The sequence below is a fragment of the Diceros bicornis genome, chromosome 1, assembly GCF_020826845.1.
Source record: "Diceros bicornis minor isolate mBicDic1 chromosome 1, mDicBic1.mat.cur, whole genome shotgun sequence".
Lineage (NCBI taxonomy): Eukaryota > Metazoa > Chordata > Mammalia > Perissodactyla > Rhinocerotidae > Diceros > Diceros bicornis.
In genome coordinates this window covers 86,738,373-86,757,253 of record NC_080740.1, presented here as the reverse complement: position 1 = coordinate 86,757,253, position 18,881 = coordinate 86,738,373, and the positions used below count along the sequence as shown (strand labels likewise).

The 18,881-nt window shown below is 49.0% G+C and overlaps 1 protein-coding gene across 1 annotated transcript in view; it reads right to left on the bottom strand.

Annotated features, from left to right (window-relative positions):
• Positions 1 to 18,881, bottom strand: part of ERGIC1 (endoplasmic reticulum-golgi intermediate compartment 1) — a 105,429-nt gene that overhangs the window by 48,550 nt on the left and 37,998 nt on the right. Inside the window, exon 2 of the mRNA XM_058546092.1 lies at positions 6,358 to 6,419. Coding sequence (XP_058402075.1) covers positions 6,358 to 6,419 — 62 coding nt within the window. The remainder of the gene's footprint in view (positions 1 to 6,357; positions 6,420 to 18,881) is intronic.

Genomic DNA, 18,881 nt, shown 5'->3' with positions numbered 1-18,881 from the left:
TTAATTTTTTTTCTCTTTTTTGTGAGGAAGATTAGCCCTGAGCTAACATCTGTTGCCAATCCTCTTTTTTTTGCTGAGGAAGATCGGCCCTGGGCTAACATCCATGCCCATCTTCCTCTACTTTATGTGGGACGCCGCCACAGCATGGCCTGACAAGCGGTGCATTGGTGCACGCCTGGGATCCAAACCTGTGAACCCCAGCCGCTGAAGCGGAGCGCACGAACTTAACTGCTATGCCACCGGGCCGGCCCCCGAGACTGACCACATTTTGCACTAATCTGACCCTCCCATGTGGACCGACCCCCTACATAGGCCAATCCCCCTGGGGGCCAGCCCGGCTTTCTTTCACAAAAGCACTTTAACGAAGAGGTCAGTCAAAAATAGACGTTGCAAACTGGTGGCCCACAGACGTGTTCTGTTTGGCTTGAGAGATATATATTTTAAAATTTGGAGTCGACATGGAACAATCCGGCAATTTCACATAAAAGTCCAGATTTCTGGCTGCTCCGGAATACTCAAGCCCTTGTTCCCACACGAGGTCTGAGCTCACCAGTTTGCACAGGCCTCACCACTCCCTCCTGCCTTCCTGATGCTGAGGCCAAGGTGGAGTGTCTGTTGCCGTTTATCACCACTCCCCATGGTACAGTCAACACATGCCCCTGTCCCCATCAGAGGCAGCAAAACGAGGACACCAACTGCTGTGCTTCAAGAGAAGGGACAATTCTTTACAGAGGTGAGGAATAGTCCTACAAGTCTGAAATGCAGAGAGAGTGGAACCGAGTGCCAGCGTCGGCCACTGCACTCGGATTAACCTCACCTGCCTGGCCCCTGATGATGATGACTTGTGGCCCCTGGAGTCACTCCCTGGGGCAGGACAACCAAGGACCCTGGGGTATGGCCCTCGACCCGTCTCCAGCCTCAGCTCCTGATACTCTCCAACATCCAAGCACCCAGCCACACCCAGCTACCTGCTGTGCCGTAAACATGCTTCCTTTACTCCTGCGGTTCCTCTGCTGGAGTGACCTTCCCCATCTTCCCTCCTCCTCCACGGTCATCCTGTCTGCCTGGTGAACTCCTACTCATCCTCCCAGGCTGAGGCCCAACTCAAATGTCCCTTCTGGTGGGAAGCTCCTCCAACCCCCAGAAGAGGAGCTGGTCACTATTTCCTCTGTATTCCCAGCCTCTATTTTAACACTTTCCACACTTTATTGGTTATCTGTAGCTGTCTCTCTCACTAGACTGATAGCCCAAAAGGCAAAAATGGCACAGCTCCAGTGCCCAGCCTGGGGGTGGGTACACAGGAGACAACAGTAGGTATCGTGTAAGGCAGTCAGCCCCAGAGTACAAATGAGGGCTGAACCTGCCTTATCTGGGCTTACCACAGAGGCATGCAGTGGGCAAGGGCTTGCATGGTGTGGCCCCACTACTCAACCTGCTGTGTGTCCCTGGGTAAGTTACTTAACCTCTCCTTGCCTCAGTTTCCTCATCTGGAAAATGGCAGCAGTGGTACTACCTGCCTTACAGGGATGCCCTGAGAATTTCCACAACACAGGGCTTGAAACGGTGCCTAGCAGACAATAACAGCTCGAGCATTAGCTCATTATTATGACCTTCATCAGGGAGACCTTGGAGGGTCTGGTGATTTGGGGAAGGTGATTTGACAGACTGGTTGACCCTTCGTTTCCTGCAAAGAAAAAAGTTCCCAGTCCCACTTGCTGATTCTGTTACATTCTTGGCAGCCTGACCCAGACTGGCTGAGCCATCGTGACGGAGGACGCTGAAACCACCTATTTATCATCACCCATCTATCTTACAATGACCCAAGATGCGTCCCGAGTGAAGAGGGAAGAACGCGTGTTTGCTGGGCACCTGCAGTAGGAGCGTCAATGGGCTTCCCGTCATGTCACACCCACCTGACAGGGCAGGAGCCCACGCCGAGGGTGTTGAGAGGGAGGCTCCGAGAGAGGGAGAGATTGGCCTGGGGCCACATCGGACGGGAGGGGACAGGACTGGAAACTGCATTCTGGAACCAATGTCCTAAGAAGAGAACCCCAAGAACTCGGGCTCCAAGTGAAGGGCAGGATTTGGAGACAGCCAGAGTCTCCACCAAGCTTCGAAGACAAGGGGCAACTAGAGTTACTCCCCAATTCTTCCAAACTTTGAAAAAGCTGCATGGGGCAGAGTGAAAGGGTTTTACTGTTTGTTTGTTTTTTTTTTTTAGGAAGAGGTAATACATGCACACGATAAGAAAAATAGTTGAGCTTGTATAAAAAGGCATACTGTTTGAGTCTCTTTCTCACTGACTCACAAATCCTGGCCCAGAGGTACTGCTGTTACAGTCTTGGGTCCTTCCACACGCATACGAGCATCGATGTAGAAGTCCTTTTTCCTCTGGGCAAACAGCAGCGTGATATGCACGTCCTTCTCAACCGCGCTTTGCTCACTCAGCAACCTATGTCTCAGCAGGTGCACGTCAGTTTATGCAGAGGGGCCATGTTTGTTTGTTTGTTTCTATGGCATAGAATTCATTTCCAATGTCTTCTCCAGCTGCTGGATGAACCTACCACGGACGATCGGCTCTCAATGCAAGTGTCCTTCCCCTTCTCACCTGCAAACTGCAGTTATGACACCTCTTGAAAAAGAATCCCGCTGAGCAGGCAAAACAGCCTTCCCTTGGAATCTGAAACCCTTCCTGAGGAGTATCACAGGACCCACATTTCAGAATCACTTTCAAGCCCCTCGCCCCCTCGCCCCGACAACCCATTGGCTGCCGTAACGATCAACAGGCAGAGCACACGGAGGGGTTTTGGTAGGTCAGTGCTGACTTAGACCAATCCAGGTCTTCTAGATGTCTTCCTTGCCCCAAGCCTGCAAACAGGCCCCAACGTTCTAACTCTGTCCAGATGGGAGGTGGGGGTCAGGGCTGGGAAGGTTATTTTCAGGTTCAAAAAAACCTGTGTTCTTTGTTCAAAGCTTGGACCTGAGCTTGGTCAGCCCAGAATGTGGACATGATAAGCGCAGAGTCCGCTCAGCTGAAACCCAAATGTCCAATAGTCCTGATCATATACGCTCTGTGTCTGCTCCCCCTACTGGTCCCTAGACTGGGAGGACAGAGACGGTGTCTCAGCTCCACCGTGGCCTCAGGGTCTAGCACGGTGCCTGGCTCAGAGAAGGTATGAAACAATTATTTGTTGAAAGAATGAATGAATAAGTGAATGAAAAACATGAAGGCAGGTAGGAAGTATTTCAACCAGAAAGGCCTTCTGATACTGAAGGCTTGATTTGGGTTTTCAATCCATGTTTGGGCAAGACACTAAGGCTCTCTGACTCCAGGTTTCTTCTGAACTGACTCAGGCCCTGGGCAGTAGGAACGTGACCCTCGGAGAACACTCGCTAGTGGGAAACCTGGTGCAGCCTGCACAGGGGGCACTGGACCCAAGACTCCGGGAAGTCAAGGAATTTGTCCAAGGCCACATGGCCGCTTAAGTGGAGGAGGCAAAATTCAAACCCCGACCTGTGAGTCTCCAGTGCCCCTGCCAGTGCCTCCAGTTATTAATAGCACTTATTACGACGTAACGAAACGATGTGCTTCTGGGCCTGCGGGCCCGCTCAGCCGTGCGCTCCTCAAGGACAAACACTGAGGCCTATTCATCAATGTGGTCCCAGGACTTGGCCCGGGGCCTGGCCCCAGGACCTGGTTAATAAATATTTGTTCACTAAATGGTAGCTAAGGGCTGGCTTCCCAAGCCTCACGTCTTTCCTCTAGTGTAAGGGAATTCGCCATCACATCCCCAGAGGGCCATCTGGCAGTACCTTCTAAATTTTACAAGGCACATGCCCTTTGACCCAGTAATTCCTCTTCTAGGAAAGCTACCTTACAGAAATAACCATACAAGGACACAAAAATATATGGACAAGGATGTCCATAATAGCAATAAACTGGAATCAGAAATGTCTACCATCAGAGGGCTGGTTACATAATCGGTGGGTCGCCTAGATAATGGCATACGACACAGCGGGAAACAAGAAGTGGTGGCCGTGTGTGTGCTGAGAGGTGTGAGAGGCGTCCAGGACGCACCAGCCGGAAAAAGGGCAGAGAAGAACGGTGTGCAGCATGTTCCTGTCTGTGCTGAGAACAACGACACAGGCATATCAAAGCCTGAATAGATTTTTTAAAAATTCTCGAAGGATACATACTTGATCGTTGAACATACTTGACAAGGGAGAGACTGTCAAGAACTGAGAGGAGGTTTGAGCTGTTGGTTGGTGGGAGGAAGGGGACAGGGAGCCTTATTTGAATTTTTTTGATCAGGTTCATAAACTAGCTGAACAGATAGATGAACAAGCCCCTTCCCTCTCATGTCCCCTGAATATTCTTTCCATGAGGATCAAGGCACAGTGTTACAGCTTCTGCAGTCACAGACGCTCGTGGGCTGTGGGCCCCAGGAGGACAGTGATGGGAAGAGGAGTGTCGTCCATGCACTGAGGACTTAGAATGTACCCCACACCTGACAGGTGCAATCTCATTTAATCCCCAGATCAGGAAACTGAGGCTCAGAGAGGTGAAGTGACTTCTCCAAGGTCACCCAGCTGCTCAAGGGGAGAATGAACCCAGCTCCGCCGGACCCCAGCCAGTGGGATATGAGCCCTGCTGCCTGGCTGCCCTGTGCCCTTCTCCAGGGATGTGGAGATGCAGGGCTCAAGAAGGTATCCACAGCTTCGACAGCTGAGCTGGAGTGGGGGACAGCTGGGCATGGCTGGCCGGGGTGGGGGGGATCCCCAAGGTCATCCCCCTACCTGACAATGGCCTGCCCTGGGAGGCAGCAGTGGACTCCATCCTGACTGCCCGGCCCAAGAGCCCTGCTCAGGGGACAGTCCGCGGGGAGGATCCCTCCCCACCAAGCACTGGAGAGGCCAGGGGGTGCAGGGAGGCCCACCTTTTGTGAAATTTCAGACAAGTCACTTCACTTCCCTAAGTCCACCTTCTCATCTGGAAAATGAGGGCAAAGTACTCCTGCTTGCATGGTGCTTTTGGTTTGCTTTTTTTAAAATAAACTTTTCATTGTGGAGTGATGATAGAGGCTAAGACAGTACAGTGAGTTCCCAGACGCCCTTCCCCCAGCACCCCCATGTTAACATCTTATGGAACTGGGGCACCCTTGCCACGTGAAGAAAGAAACATTGTGCGACACTATGGACTAAACTTCAGGCTGACTTGGACCACCGATCCCCCACTAACGCCCTTTTTCTGTCCCAGGACCCCACCGGGAGCCCACTTTGCATTCAGTCATCACGCATCCCTAGTCCCGAATCTGTGACAGTTCTTCAGTCTTTCCTTGGTTTTGATGACCTTGCCACTTTCTAAGAGCACTGGTCAGGTGTCCCGTAGAATGTCCCCCAACTGGGCTTGTCTGATGCTTTCTCCTGATTAGACTGGGTTGTGGTTTTGGGGTGCCCTTCCCATCGCATCCAATCGGGGGTGCGTGGCGTCCGCATGACTCCTCACTGGTCGGCGCTGACCTTCAGAGCGCGGCTACAACGCAGTCCAGTTTCTCCACAGGAAGGCTCCATTTCCCTTCCCATTCTCTACTCTTTGGAAATGTGTCACCAGGTCCAGCCCACACTCCAGGAGAGGATTCAGCTCTACTTCCTGGAGGGGGACATATTCATGTATATTATTTGGAATTCTTCTGTAAGGAAGACTCAGCCCTTCTCCCCATTTACTTAGATCAGAATGGACTCATGGACTTTTTTTCTTAATTCTTTGGGTTATAAGCCAATAATGCCATTATTTATTTTGTTACTCAAATTGGCCAGCGTTGGTCTTTGGTCTCTTCCAGGTTGGCTCCTGTGTCCTGCTGACACGGCCCCATCATTTTTTGGCTCTGAGCACTTCTCTGCTTTCCGGTACAAGGTGTTCCAGGCTTATTTTGTAGTCTTCCTGCCCCAGGCCTGTAATCAGCCATTTCTCCAAGAAGCCCTGGGTCCTTTTATTGAAGACTGGCATTTGGAAACCAAAATCTGGGTGGGATTATTATTTTTTTAAAATGCACAGAAACATGCTTATGCCAAAAACCCAAATAGTCTAAAAGGTATGAAGTCAAAAGTCAGTCTCCCTCCCACCCCGGAGGCCCCGTTTCCTCTCCCAGGGCAGCTACTATTGACGGTTTCTGGCATCTCCTTCTAGAAACAGATGATGCCCACACCTCCAGGGTTACGGTGAGGACAGAGATGAGATGCGGCACTACATGAAGGGCCTGGCAAGATGCCCATCACTTCTTCCCTCCCTGGCCCAGCAGTTCTGCATAGGGAGAGTGGGGAGGGGGAGGGACAACAGTGAGAAGGGCGGCTACTCACTAATAGCCCCGGTGTACGTCGGCTGCGTAAGGTCCTTGGGCACCTTCCTGTAGATGTCAAACCTGCGGAGAACAAAGGAGACAGGGGTGAGGGGGGTGCAAAGGGCAGGTCTCAGGCAGCAGGGGCAACAATGTGGCTGGTGTGCCCCGCGGTCAGCAAGCCACGCTTCCTCTCAGAACCAGCTCCCCCAAGAGGCCTGTGGGACACCCCTCTGATGGGACCTTGCCCCCACACTGCCCTGTTGCACTTCCCCACAACACTATTACCCCCCAAGATGACCTTGACCCCTCATTTGTTCTGTTTCTTGATTGGTCTTCCCCTCATCAGAATGTAACCCCCAAGAGGGCAGGGACCTGGTCAGGTTTTGTCCCCAACCCCGTCCCCAGACCCAAGCATGAGCCTGGCGCACAGCAGGCACTCAACAGGCATTTGTGGAATGAACTGAACCCCAGGGTCTCAGGTTCCTCTGATGCTGAAGGGAGCGGGGAAACAGTCTTTCCTCAGCTCTGTGAGGGCGCTGCATTCTTGCCTGGCGTTACCTCTCCACCCCCTCTTCCCTTTCCTCCCTCCACCTCCCCTCCTATTTCCACTCCCCCCTTCCCCAGCTCCTGCTTCTGGGAGATTCTTCTTAACTCCAGAGGTTAACATAAAATCCTGCCTGGGGCCCACAGGCTCAGCATCCACTCGTGATGGCTCTGGCTCCCATCTAATGTGGGTTTCCGCCCCAGACGCAGACCAGATGCCTTTCTTTCATGTGGATCCCACCAGAGCAGACAGGGGTGGTGGGGTGTGGTGGAAGAATTTGGGGTTTTGGACTCAGACAGATATGGGTGTAATTTTGGCCAGCTGTTTAAGAGTTAAGGCCCAGGAACCAGACCGCCCTGGGTTCAAATCTTGGCTGGTCTTCTTCCTCACGGTGTGACTTCGGGCAAATGACTCTCTCTCTGAGCCTCAGTTTCCTCATCTGTAAAAACGGGGCTACTACTACGAGACCCTGCCAGGCTATTGGGGAGTAAGGGAAATAAATGTCTGCAGAGGATTAGACATATAGGGTTCGTGGGAGAGGCTCCTCACGAACTTGGCTTCCTTCTCTTCCCCTGAACCTGAGCAGACAGATCCCACAGAGCCGAGTTCAAGTGACAGAGCTCCAAGCCCACAGTGTTCCCAGGCCCTCAGGTAGAACGTGGCTCGGAAGAGGCAGGCTGCTCCGGCCCTCGGGGGTGACAGGCTGGTGACTGGGAAACAATGTGCGCCCTGCTAACCCCTGCGCAATGACTTGGAAATCTTGCATAAGATCTGATACTCAACTCCCGGGTGTTCACTCTAATTACACGTCAAATGTGCTCATTTCCTAAGACCTCAGGGGAGAAGAAATTCCTATAGGCTGCCAAGTTAAAAAGTATCACTTTCTCTCAGGTCTGCTCCGCCACCACTCGCCTGCACTCGGGCCCCTAAGAGCACTAGAAACTGGGGCTGGGAGTGCAATGGGGGTGGTTCATGAGACAGCCATTCATACCCACTCACCTCCTTTATTCTGAAAACGCTGACCCCTTTAACTTCGAGAGGCACATGAAAGGTAAGAGCAGGTACTGCGGAGTCAGCCTGCCTGAGCTCAAGCAGAACTCCACCGCTGTGCGACCTTAGGCACATCATTAACCTCCCTGTGCCTCAGTTCCTCTGTCTGTGGAATGGGGGCAACGGCAGTACCTATCTCGCAGCACAGAAGTTAGGGCCAAATGACTCGAAGCATATAAAGCACTTAGACCCGTGCCTGGCACCCAGGAAGCTATGTGAGTATCTGCTGTTACCATTACTAATGCTCATTTGACTACCATTCAAGAGCACCTACTGTGTGCTGAGATCTCGTTCAAGCACTAGGGACATGGAGATAAAATCGGCCCCATGCACCTGTAGTTTAGCAGCAGAGACAAAGAAGGAAATGGAAGGAGAATGCAGTGGGGCTCCATTGTGGGTTAGCTGGAGGTGCCGGAGAAACCCAGAAAGGCACCTGTTGTGGTCCGTGAAGCTTCCTGCAGGAGGTGATCGTCTGGACAGAGCAGGAGGATGGGAGGAAGGGGGGGTGGAAGCAAAGAGCAGTCCAGGGGGCGAGAACAGCAGAGCAGAGGCCAAGAGGAGGCCCAACCCTGACATGATGTGCACTGCATTTACCTGCACGTGGAGCCAGGACAGGGATGGAGAGAGTGGAGGCTGGGGAGGTGGGAGGGATTCCCAATCCAGCTTCCTGGTCCAGTCAATCCCAGGTCACTCTCGAGCACTCACAGGCAGAAACTGGGCCTCACAGTAAAAAATGTACGATCCATCATTTCAAAACCTGGAGCTTTATGGGAAGTCAGAGGCTGCTCAGGGTGAGGAGGTGGGGGTGGCCTGGGGCAAAGTGTTAGAACCCAATAGGGGTGAGGAGGGAAGAGATAAGAGACTGTTACATACAGGAGACTGACCAAATATGTAAATATAATGAGGATAATGGGGGCCAGCTGCCTCACTGGTGGGGAAGGGAGGTATAAACAGAGAGAAAAGTAGAATAAACCCTGTGCTGCTAGAGTGGACATGGAGGTATCAGTGTGAATTCATGATTTTCAACATACAGAAACTGAGAAATATACACGTGTGTACACATCATATACACATATACTCTCCCAGCTCTTTCCATAGAGAGGGTACAGGAACGGTGAGGGCCTGATAGCAATGAGCACATCTGGCACTCAAATTTTGGCTTTTAAATATCATTCTCTGCTCAAAGGAATCAGTCCCTTGAAAAAACGCCTCATTCCAGGGCTGGGTAAGAAAAATACAAGATGAACTCAGAGCATCTTCTTATGCCAGAAAGCAAGAAAGTACTCAAAGAATGATGGGGACATATCAATAGGACAAGAAGCCAGCTTAAAGGGGCTCCCAGTGGCCAAAGAAGGGACAATGTGAGCATTAAAATCATTAGTGAGAGTAACAGATTGCAACCCACTGGGTAAAACAGGAAGCCATGAGTCTATATAGACATAAGTAAAGAAATGAATAAATCAAAAGTTTGATGAGGAACAGGACATTTAAATACTTTCAGAGTACCTCCCCACAAAATCCTTATTAATTACAAAGGGAAAAAGAGTAACTTTACAGTGAAGTAACTTGACAGACATCATCTTAACCAAGTGACCAAAGTGAGTGTCACCAGTAAGGAGACATGTCATGTGCCTCCTGATATGACGAACTGGGGACAGCACACCATCGCTCTGTGGGGATCTTGCTCAAAACGCACAACCTCAAATGAATCATGAGAAAATATTAAACAAACCCAAACTGAGGGTCATTCTACAAAATGACTGGCCAGCATTTGTCAAAAGTGTCAAGGTCATGAAAGACAAGACTAAGGAACTGTCACAGACTGGAGGAGACTAGAGACATGACGACTGAATCATGAGGGATGTCCTGCATCAGCAAAGGGACGTCAAGGGGACAACTGCTGGGATCTAAATAAGATCTGTGGATTAGTTAAGAGGACCCTGTAGTATTATTTTCCTGGTTTCGGTAACGATCTTTCAGTTATGTAACATTTGGGGAAGCTTGGGTAAAGGGTATATGGGAAATCTTTGTACTATTTTTGCAATTATTTTTGCAAGTCTGAATTATTTCAAAATGAAAAGTTAAAACATCTTTTTAATTTAATGGAAATGAAAAAAGAATTTTAAAGGGGGAGATTTCATTTAACAATCCCACCCAGCCTGCTTTCTTCCTATATGCCTGGTCCCTGTAGGCATCCCTCTCTGAGGGGCTGGTTCACAAATGTTTGCTGAGTGTGCTGGGCCTCAGGCAGAGCATGTCTTCATTGTGGGTGGGGGTGTGGGTGGGGAGGAAGGCTGGGTGAACAAAGGGCAAAGAGAGGAGCTAAGACTTGAACCAAAGGAGACAAGGGCGATCAAAGGAGGTCAGTGCTCCGGACAGAGGGAATGATGCGAAACCAAGATCACTTCCAGCCCATGCTGGGCGCTTCCACACATATATTTAATTCTTATAATAACCCTGGCAGATACTGATGTCCTATTTTTCCGGGAGAAGACTAAGGTTCAGCTATAAGCAACTAGCTCCAAGTCACCAAGCCAATGATTAGCAGAACTGGGATCCAAACCCAAGTCCGAGTCCACAGGCCACGGTCCTTCCACTGCCCTGTACTTGAGGGAATCAGTTTAGAGCTCACTTATTGGTAAATTAGAGTCTCAAGGTTTTGCTTATCTGTTTTTCCAAGGATGTTGCCCAGAGCAGGTGGGAATCTCCTGGAAGACAGAGACCAGTTCAAAATACACAAATTCATTCAACAGATATTTACTAAGTACTGTATCAGGCATTGTTCTACATGGTGGGGAAATGGAAGTGGTCAGGGTAGACATGGCCCCTGCACTCATGAAGCTGCCAGTCTAGCAATGGTTTTGGTTCCCTGAGAAGGGCCACCTAAACAGAATGTTCTCTAATAATGATCCCATTCTCACGCCACAAACCCAAGCTGGGGCGTGTTGGTGGGGTAAAGGGAGAGCCGAAAAAGACCCTGGGTTCAGAGCTGACCACAAGCCAAGTGAGTCAGCAGTGAATGTCACTGAGAAAATGGGCGACCGGGAAGGCTGGTGAGAACCCCAGGCATGTGACAGACCAGGAAGTGAGCCGTCCTCTCTGGCTCACATTAGTCAGTCCCTCACTGCGGTGATGCGATATGATTAGCTGTGGCCACCCGCTGTCAAGAGAATGTAGAGGAAAGGGTAAAGAGAATGGGGGAAGGGGAAGGGACACTTACTGTATACCTACTGTATGCCAGGCTCATGCTAGGCCCTTCACCGGCATGTTCTCATCCAATTCTCTTGCCCAACCTGTGAGTTAGGGATTGTTATTCCATTTTACAGATGAGGTTCAAAGAGGCTGGTGACTTGGCTAAGCTCACACACCTAGGAAGTGCCACAGCAGGGATCTGAATCCAGGCCTAATTTATGTTCTTTTTTTTTTTTAATTTAATTTATTTATTTATTCCCCCAAAGCCCCAGCAGATAGTTGTAGGTCATAGCTGCATATCCTTCTAGTTGCTGTATGTGGGACGCGGCCTCAGCATGGCCGGAGAAGCGGTGTGTCGGTGCGCCCCCGGGGATCCGAACCCGGGCCGCCAGCAGCGGAGCACGTGCACTTAACTGCTAAGCCATGGGGCCGGACCTAATTTATGTTCTTGATGCTCTTCCCAACAATGTGGGGACAAACCGGACCATTTGGATGGAAAATACTTCTTAGGAAGAAAGGTTCAAGAACTGGAATTGCTTAACCTCAAAGAAAGAAAGCTAAAGGATGGATTATTTATGGTTGTCAAATAAAAAAGGCTCTTCCCTGCCCTCTCACTAGACTGTGAGTTTCTCAAGAGCAGGACCTAGGCCTCCTTGCTGCCCAGCCCTGCCAGATCCAGGCCCTTGGAGAACTGACCCAAACGAATGAGTCAATGAATGAATCTGCATGAAGACAAGGTCCACTGGCTGGCCTGAAAAACATCAAGACGAAATGGACAGTGGGGAAGCTGGGAGATGGGTCATCGGGGGTTCTGTGTACTGTACTACCTGTGTGGATATTCAGAAATTTCCACTTACAGAAAGGCAAAATGGGCTTAAATTAAAGCAAGAGAACAATCAACTGGACTCAAGAAGACTGACCTGGGGCAGGAGAGAGGGAGCAGTGACCGGAGTTAGGTGGTCAAGAGGGCTGTCACCGCTGGGACAGGACCCCCAACACAGAGATCCCACTAGAGACTCTCGCCTTCAATGCGCTCCACTGTTGGGTCTAGAAGGTCCTCTGAGACCACCGTGTCCACCCCACTCATTTCATAGATGAGAAAACGGAGGCCCCAGGAAGAGGAGTGACGTGTCTAATTCAAGGTATAACTAAACTCAGAGTACTTAAAACAAATACGAGCTCATAAAAAGCCCGTGAAGTCCTTGCTGTCTCTCGTGCTTTTGAAAAGTCATATGCTGGTGGTTCCCAATCCGGGGTGATTGCCCCCTAGGGGACATCTGTCAATGTCTGGAGACATTTTTAGTGGTCACAGTGGGCAGCAGGGGTGCTACCGGTACCTAGCAGGTAGAGGCCAGGGACGCTAACGCACCCTACAGTCCTACAGTGCACAGGACAGCCCCCACAATGAAGGATTACTGGCCCCAATGTGCACAGCGCCAAAGCTGAGAAACCCCGTTACACGCAGAGCTGGACACGCATCTTCCCCGGGAGCCTGTGTTCCCTCTGAGAGGCCTCCGGTGCCTCTGCTCCGGCTGGGGAGGTCACGGTCACGGCCTGGATGGCCCCCACGGAGACCAGGAATCCAGATGAAGCAGTCTTTCCCTCTCCCTTTCTCCTCTGTGCCTGAGAAGACAGAGCTCACTTGGAGAGAACTGGGCAAGGGAACCCACAGGGAAAAAATAAAGTCCATCTGGATTTCTGACTGACTTAACGGTGAAGTACGTGTCACTATTTTAATCAAAAAGGTGCCGAATCCGTGCCTCTAACTTCAGTACACCTTAGGATACAACAAATTCCTTAGGACAAAACATACGTCAACATCCGTACTAGGAGTCAAGGAGAATATAGGATTTACTTAGCAGAAATTCACTCCGTAGGCCACATCCAGCCTATGGAGCGAGGAAGGGCTACATCACCTTGTCCAAGATAAACACGCGTGGCTTCTCCCGCTCCCGAGCGAGGGAGCTGCCGCTGGACATCTCTGACTCGTGGATTTCTTCTGTAATCTCTTTTCATGGCCGAGCGCCTCAGCTTTGCTATTTTAACTTTCGCGGCCTGGGACCGCGCTTCTCCCTGCTCTCGCAGACCAATCTCAGAGCACCCTGTGGTTCGCCATACGTAGGCGGCTACCAGGCAGGCGCTCGTGATGTCACTGTTTCCAGGGCTTAATGAAATTAGACGCCATTTAGGAGCAAGGCATTGGAAGTGGTGGGTCATTCGTTCCAAAAATAGCCAGCCAGGCTTTTAGTTGGCACTTGGGCCTGGTCACTGCTGCCCACCGGCCTGTCAGAGCCCTTGGTGCCGAGTGCCAGGGAGTGAGGTGAAAAATGTGCTTGTTTGTTCACTTACTCACTTCCTCCATCTCATGGAGAACCACTGGGGCGTGTGTGTGTACACGTGCACGCACGCGTGTGTGTCGGGGGGCACGCAGAGGCAAATGAACTCACCAGAGCCAAGCACGGGCAGGGAGAGAGCCCTGTAAGCAGGAGTTCTAACGAGTCCTAGAACCACTCTCATCGCCCCCCGAATCCTGCCTGACACTCAGACTGCTAACAGGAGTTCACACCACTCCTCCCTCTGTCAAAAGGAAGGAAAAAACGTTTTCTCCCTCTCCAGTCCACACTGTGGTGCTTAAAGGGAGGAATAATAATAACAATCACAGCCACGCTGCTGCTGGCCCATCGTGGGGGATCATTGGGCACCTGCCTTGGACCTAGACTCTGCATTCATTAGCTCACATCCTTCTCACAACCCTGGGCAGTAGACACCATCATCCTTCCCATTTCACTTGCCCCAGATGCAGGACCAGGACTCCAACTCCCAGTCTGGCTTCAAGACGTTGGCTCTAACCACTGTGCCACATGCCACAGGGAGACAGGCTGGGGGCTGGAGGAGTGGAGGCCTGTATTTACAGGGTCATCTGGGTGACGCCCTTCTGTGCACACAGCATTAACACACGCACAGTTTTCTCCCTCCAGCCCATCCCCTGTGGTCCTCTCCCCAAATCTCGGTGCCCATGTGGAAGTCTCTATCTACAAGGTGACCTCCCAGCTCCAATCGCCTCCACCTGTGACCTTTCCCATTCCAGAATACCTTCTCCAACCACAAAGTCCTGGCCAAAGTCAAAGAGGAGTAAATCTGACTGCTGAGCTTCTAGAAGGCCCCTCCTGAAGCAGCCCCCCACCACCTCCCCGGGCTCTGTGGACATACATATGTTTCTGGCACAGCCCCGAGATGGCTGCAGGGTCTCCAGATTTGTTCCTGAATCTCCTGTGGGTTGTATAGGGCACGGCCCATTAACGGCATTCAGTCAATTCCAGGTGAAAATATAAAATGACGTATACACGGGGCTATTCGGCGCAGCGCCAGCTGTAACAGCAAACGACTGGAGACCATTCAAACATCCATCCAACGGGACTGCTTAATAAACTGCAGAGCATCCATAAAGTGGAGATGATACAGCTGTAAAGGTGAATGAGGACGGTCTCTCTACACAGTAAGAGAAAAAAAGCAAACTGTGGAACGCTGTGTTCCATTAAATTTTATGTGTGTTTGTGTATGTGTGGGTGGGGAGTGGGTAAAAATAAGTTTACATTCTTGCTTATATCTTCATAATGAAACAATGGAAGGTGCAACCAAAAGTTAACACAAATGGTTACTTCTATTATTCTTAGGAGATGCATAAAAATATTAAATATTTAGGGATAAATATGACAAAAGAAGTGCAAGAAGCATACCATAAAAACTATAAAACAGGGGCTGGCCCAGTGGAGTGGTGGTTACGTTTGTGCGTTCTGCTCCGGTGGCCCGGGGTTCGCCAGTTCAGATCCTGGGTGCGGACCTACGCACCACTCATCAAGCCATGCTGAGGCGGCGTCCCACATAGAGCAACTAGACGGATGTACAACTATCACATACAACTATCTACTGGGGCTTTGGGGAGAAAAAAGGAAAAAAGGAGAAAGATTGGCAACAGATTTTAGCTCAGGGCCAATCTTCCTCAAAAAGAAAAAAAACTATAAAACATTGTTTAGGGAAATTAAACAAGACCTAAAGAAATGAAGAAATATACTGTTAATGGGTCAGAAGACTCAATATTGTTAAGATGGCATTTCTCCCCAAACTGATCTGCAGACTCAACTCAATTCCAAACAAAATCCCGGCAGGCATTTTTGTAGAAACTGACAAGCTAATTCTAAGATTCATACGGAAATACAAAGGACTCAGAATAGCCAAAACAAACAAAAAAGAACAAAATTGGATCTGACTTCAAGACTTACTATAAATCTTTTAGAAAAAAACATAAGAGAAATTCTTTGTGATCTTAGGTTATGCAAAGTTTTTTTTAGATAAGACAACAAAAGCAGGATCCATAAAAAAAAAATTAATAAGGCTTCATCAAGATTAAAAACTTCTGCTATTTGAAAGGCACTATTAAAATGAAAAGATAAGCAACAGACTGGGAAAAAAAAATCTGTGAATCACATATCTGATAAAGGATTTATATGCAGTATAAAGAACTCTGAACAATAAGAAAACAAACAACCCACTAAAAACTGGGCAAAAGATTTGAACAGACATTTCACCAAAGATTTACTGATAGCGAATAACCACATGAAATGATGCTAACATCCAAGTCACTGGGGAAATGCAAATTAAAACCACAGTGAGACACCACTCTACTCCTATGAGAATGGCTGAAATTATGAAGACTGATCACACCAAGCATTGGTGAGGATGTGGAGCAACCGGAACTCGCAGACACTGCTGGTGGGAATGTAAAGTAGTAAACAACTATGGAAAAGAGTCTGACAGTTTCTGAACAAGTTAAACATACACCTACCATATGATCCAGCCATTCTACTCCTAGGCATTTACCCAAGAGAAATGAAAGTATATTTCCATACAAACACGCATTTATGAATATTCCATGGAAACTTAATTTGTAATAGCCACAAACCGGAGACAACCCAAATGTCCATCAACAGGCAAATGGATAGACAAATTATAGTATATCCATACAATGGAATATTACTCAGCAATAAAAAGCAGTGACGTATTGATATGAGCAACAACATGGATGATTCTTAAAATAATTAAGCTGAATGAAAGACAAACTATGGTACACACAGCATGATTCCATCTATATATAATTCTAGAAAATGCAAACTAATCTAGAGTGATCATCGGTTGCCTGGGGAGGGAAGAGGGGAGGGACTCTGGGGGGTGATGAATACCTTCACTATCTTGATTGTGACGATGGTTTCATGGGTGTATATATATGTCAAATTTCTCAAACTGTACACTTTAAATATGTGAAGTTTATTGTATGTCAATTATATCTCAATAAAGCTGTTGGAAAAATTTTTTTTTTCATGAGGAAGATTGGCCCTGAGCTAACATCTGTTGCCAATCTTCCTCTTTTTGCTTGAGGAAGACTGCTGCTGAGCTAAGATCTGCGCCAATCCTCCTCTTTTTGTACGTGGGACGCCACCAAAGCATGGCTTGGTGAGTGGTGTGTAGGTTTGTGCCCGGGATCCAAACCCAAGAACCCCAGGCCGCTGAAGCAGAGCATGCAAACTTAACCACTACGCCACCGGGCCAGCCCCTGGAAAAATTTTTTTAATGATAGTTGTGAATGAAACACATTGAATACATTAAACGATCTATGAGTGTATAACAATACTTCAAAAAACAAAAATGCCTCATTGGACACCTTTGGAGATGCTAGACCACCAATTCACTATTCTGAAAATTGGTAAATAAAGAGAAAGCACTCATATTGACTTTTTTGGCATACAAAATGTATTTCTAGGTAACCAAATAGTTGACGAAGGCAAAGTTCTATTTTATAGAATAATTTCAAAGAACAATGTAGAAAAACTGACAGAATTAGAGAAATCATTGTGAATCCTCTGATGAAATACTGGATCTAGGCAATGATCAGCAATGATGGGAAATTTCATAATAGATGGATCAGGCTGCCATCACCTGAACCCAATGATCAACTTCAGTATCTCAAACAGAAGACAACCAGTTATTCTGTACCTCTCAATGTGATGCAACAGGAGGTACACAGCACACTTCTCAGTGACTGGCCTAGAATAACGTCACATTTCAGCCTCCATTTGATCCTTACCCCACAGCAGTCTGACGCCAGCCCCAATGACCCACTCTCTCTTCCTGCTCTAGCTAAGATCACCCACGAGTCACTAAGGGCCAGGTGCCATTGGCTCTCCGGTTCTCCTTAGTACTGCCCCTGCGCTGAACCTGCTGACTCTCCCTTCCTTCTTGAATCTCTTTCTTCTCTTGGCTGCCTAACATACCATGGCATCCTCACTCTTTGGGATTCTCTCTGTTTGCTCCTTTTCCTTCTCCTGCCTGACACCTGGGTATACCCCCAAGGCTCTGTGTCCAGGCCCCTTCTCTTTTAACTTCACAGCCAACTCATCTATGACTTAATTTACTGTGCCAAGTTCCAAAGAGACAGGAGAAAGTCAACAAGACAGACGTATTCCCTGTCCTCGCAGAGCTCACACAGTAATGCCCAAGGAGCCTCCTCATTCCCAGAGGTATCCCACCTGCCAATCACACTTGACATGTCCAGATCAAAACTCAACAGCTTCCCACACAAAACCTGCCCTTAGAATCCCAAAACAACAGACGTAGGAGGAACCTCAGGGACTGTGGAATCCAAACTTGCGCATCTACAGATAGTTAAAGTGCAACACAGAAAAGGCAGCAGCATTTTGTGTTAGAGTGAGCAAGGATCTCGATTCTTTACAAGTCACAGTCTGTGTCCTCCTGGGGTTCTCAAATGCCTAGGAAGTGGGCAGATGTGCTCGGCTGGCTGCTGGGCCACGATGATGAGCAAGAGAGTAAATTCAGCTGATCATGAAGATGACCAAGAAATTCTCAGGGAGTGTTTTAGATGATCTAAAGATTGGCAAAAAGATGGAGCCTCACTGGGCCGGACAACGTCCTTGACCTAACTGTTAGAATTTAGGATTTTCACAACAATGGCAAATACTAGCATGAAGCTTCCTGTCTAGAGACAGGAGGCAGAAATCAGTAACAAATAGCTCTTGCTTTGCAGAAGACTCTTAACCTGTTCAAAGGACAATGACAGTCCTCAGCAGTGGGCAGACTCAGCCAGGAGATGCTCCCTGCCAGCCAGGCCCCGGCTCATGCACAGCTGGGAGGGAGCATCAGTCTTATGTCTCTAAATCCTAACGCGACCTGTTCCTTGAGCAGTCAAGCAAGCTTGCTCCCCCCTCAGGCCCTTTGCCCTTGACATTCTCTCTATCTGGAATGTTCTTCCCTCAGATATCTGCATGTCTTGCTCCCTCACTTCATTTCGGTCTATATTCAAATGTCAGCTCCTCAGAGAGGTCTGTCCTGGCCACCAACTAAAACACACTCTCTTTTCCTTACTCTGCTGTCTTTTTCTTCATAGCATTTAAGATCACCACCAGATATTACGTGTATTTGTTCACTGCTAGACTCCACCACTAGAATATAAGTGACAGGAGAGCAGGGGTCCTGCCTGCCTTTGAGTTCCACTATATCCCCAGAGCCTAAAGAAGGGCCAGGCACATAGCAGGTCTGCAGAAATACCTGTGGAATGGATGAAAGAGGCGGAATTTCTCAATGTGGTCCACGGATCACCGCCTCAGAATCCACTGGGAAGCTGGTTACATTTGCAGATTCCAGGGCCCCACGGTGGAATGAACTAAACCAGGCTGGGGCGGGAAGGG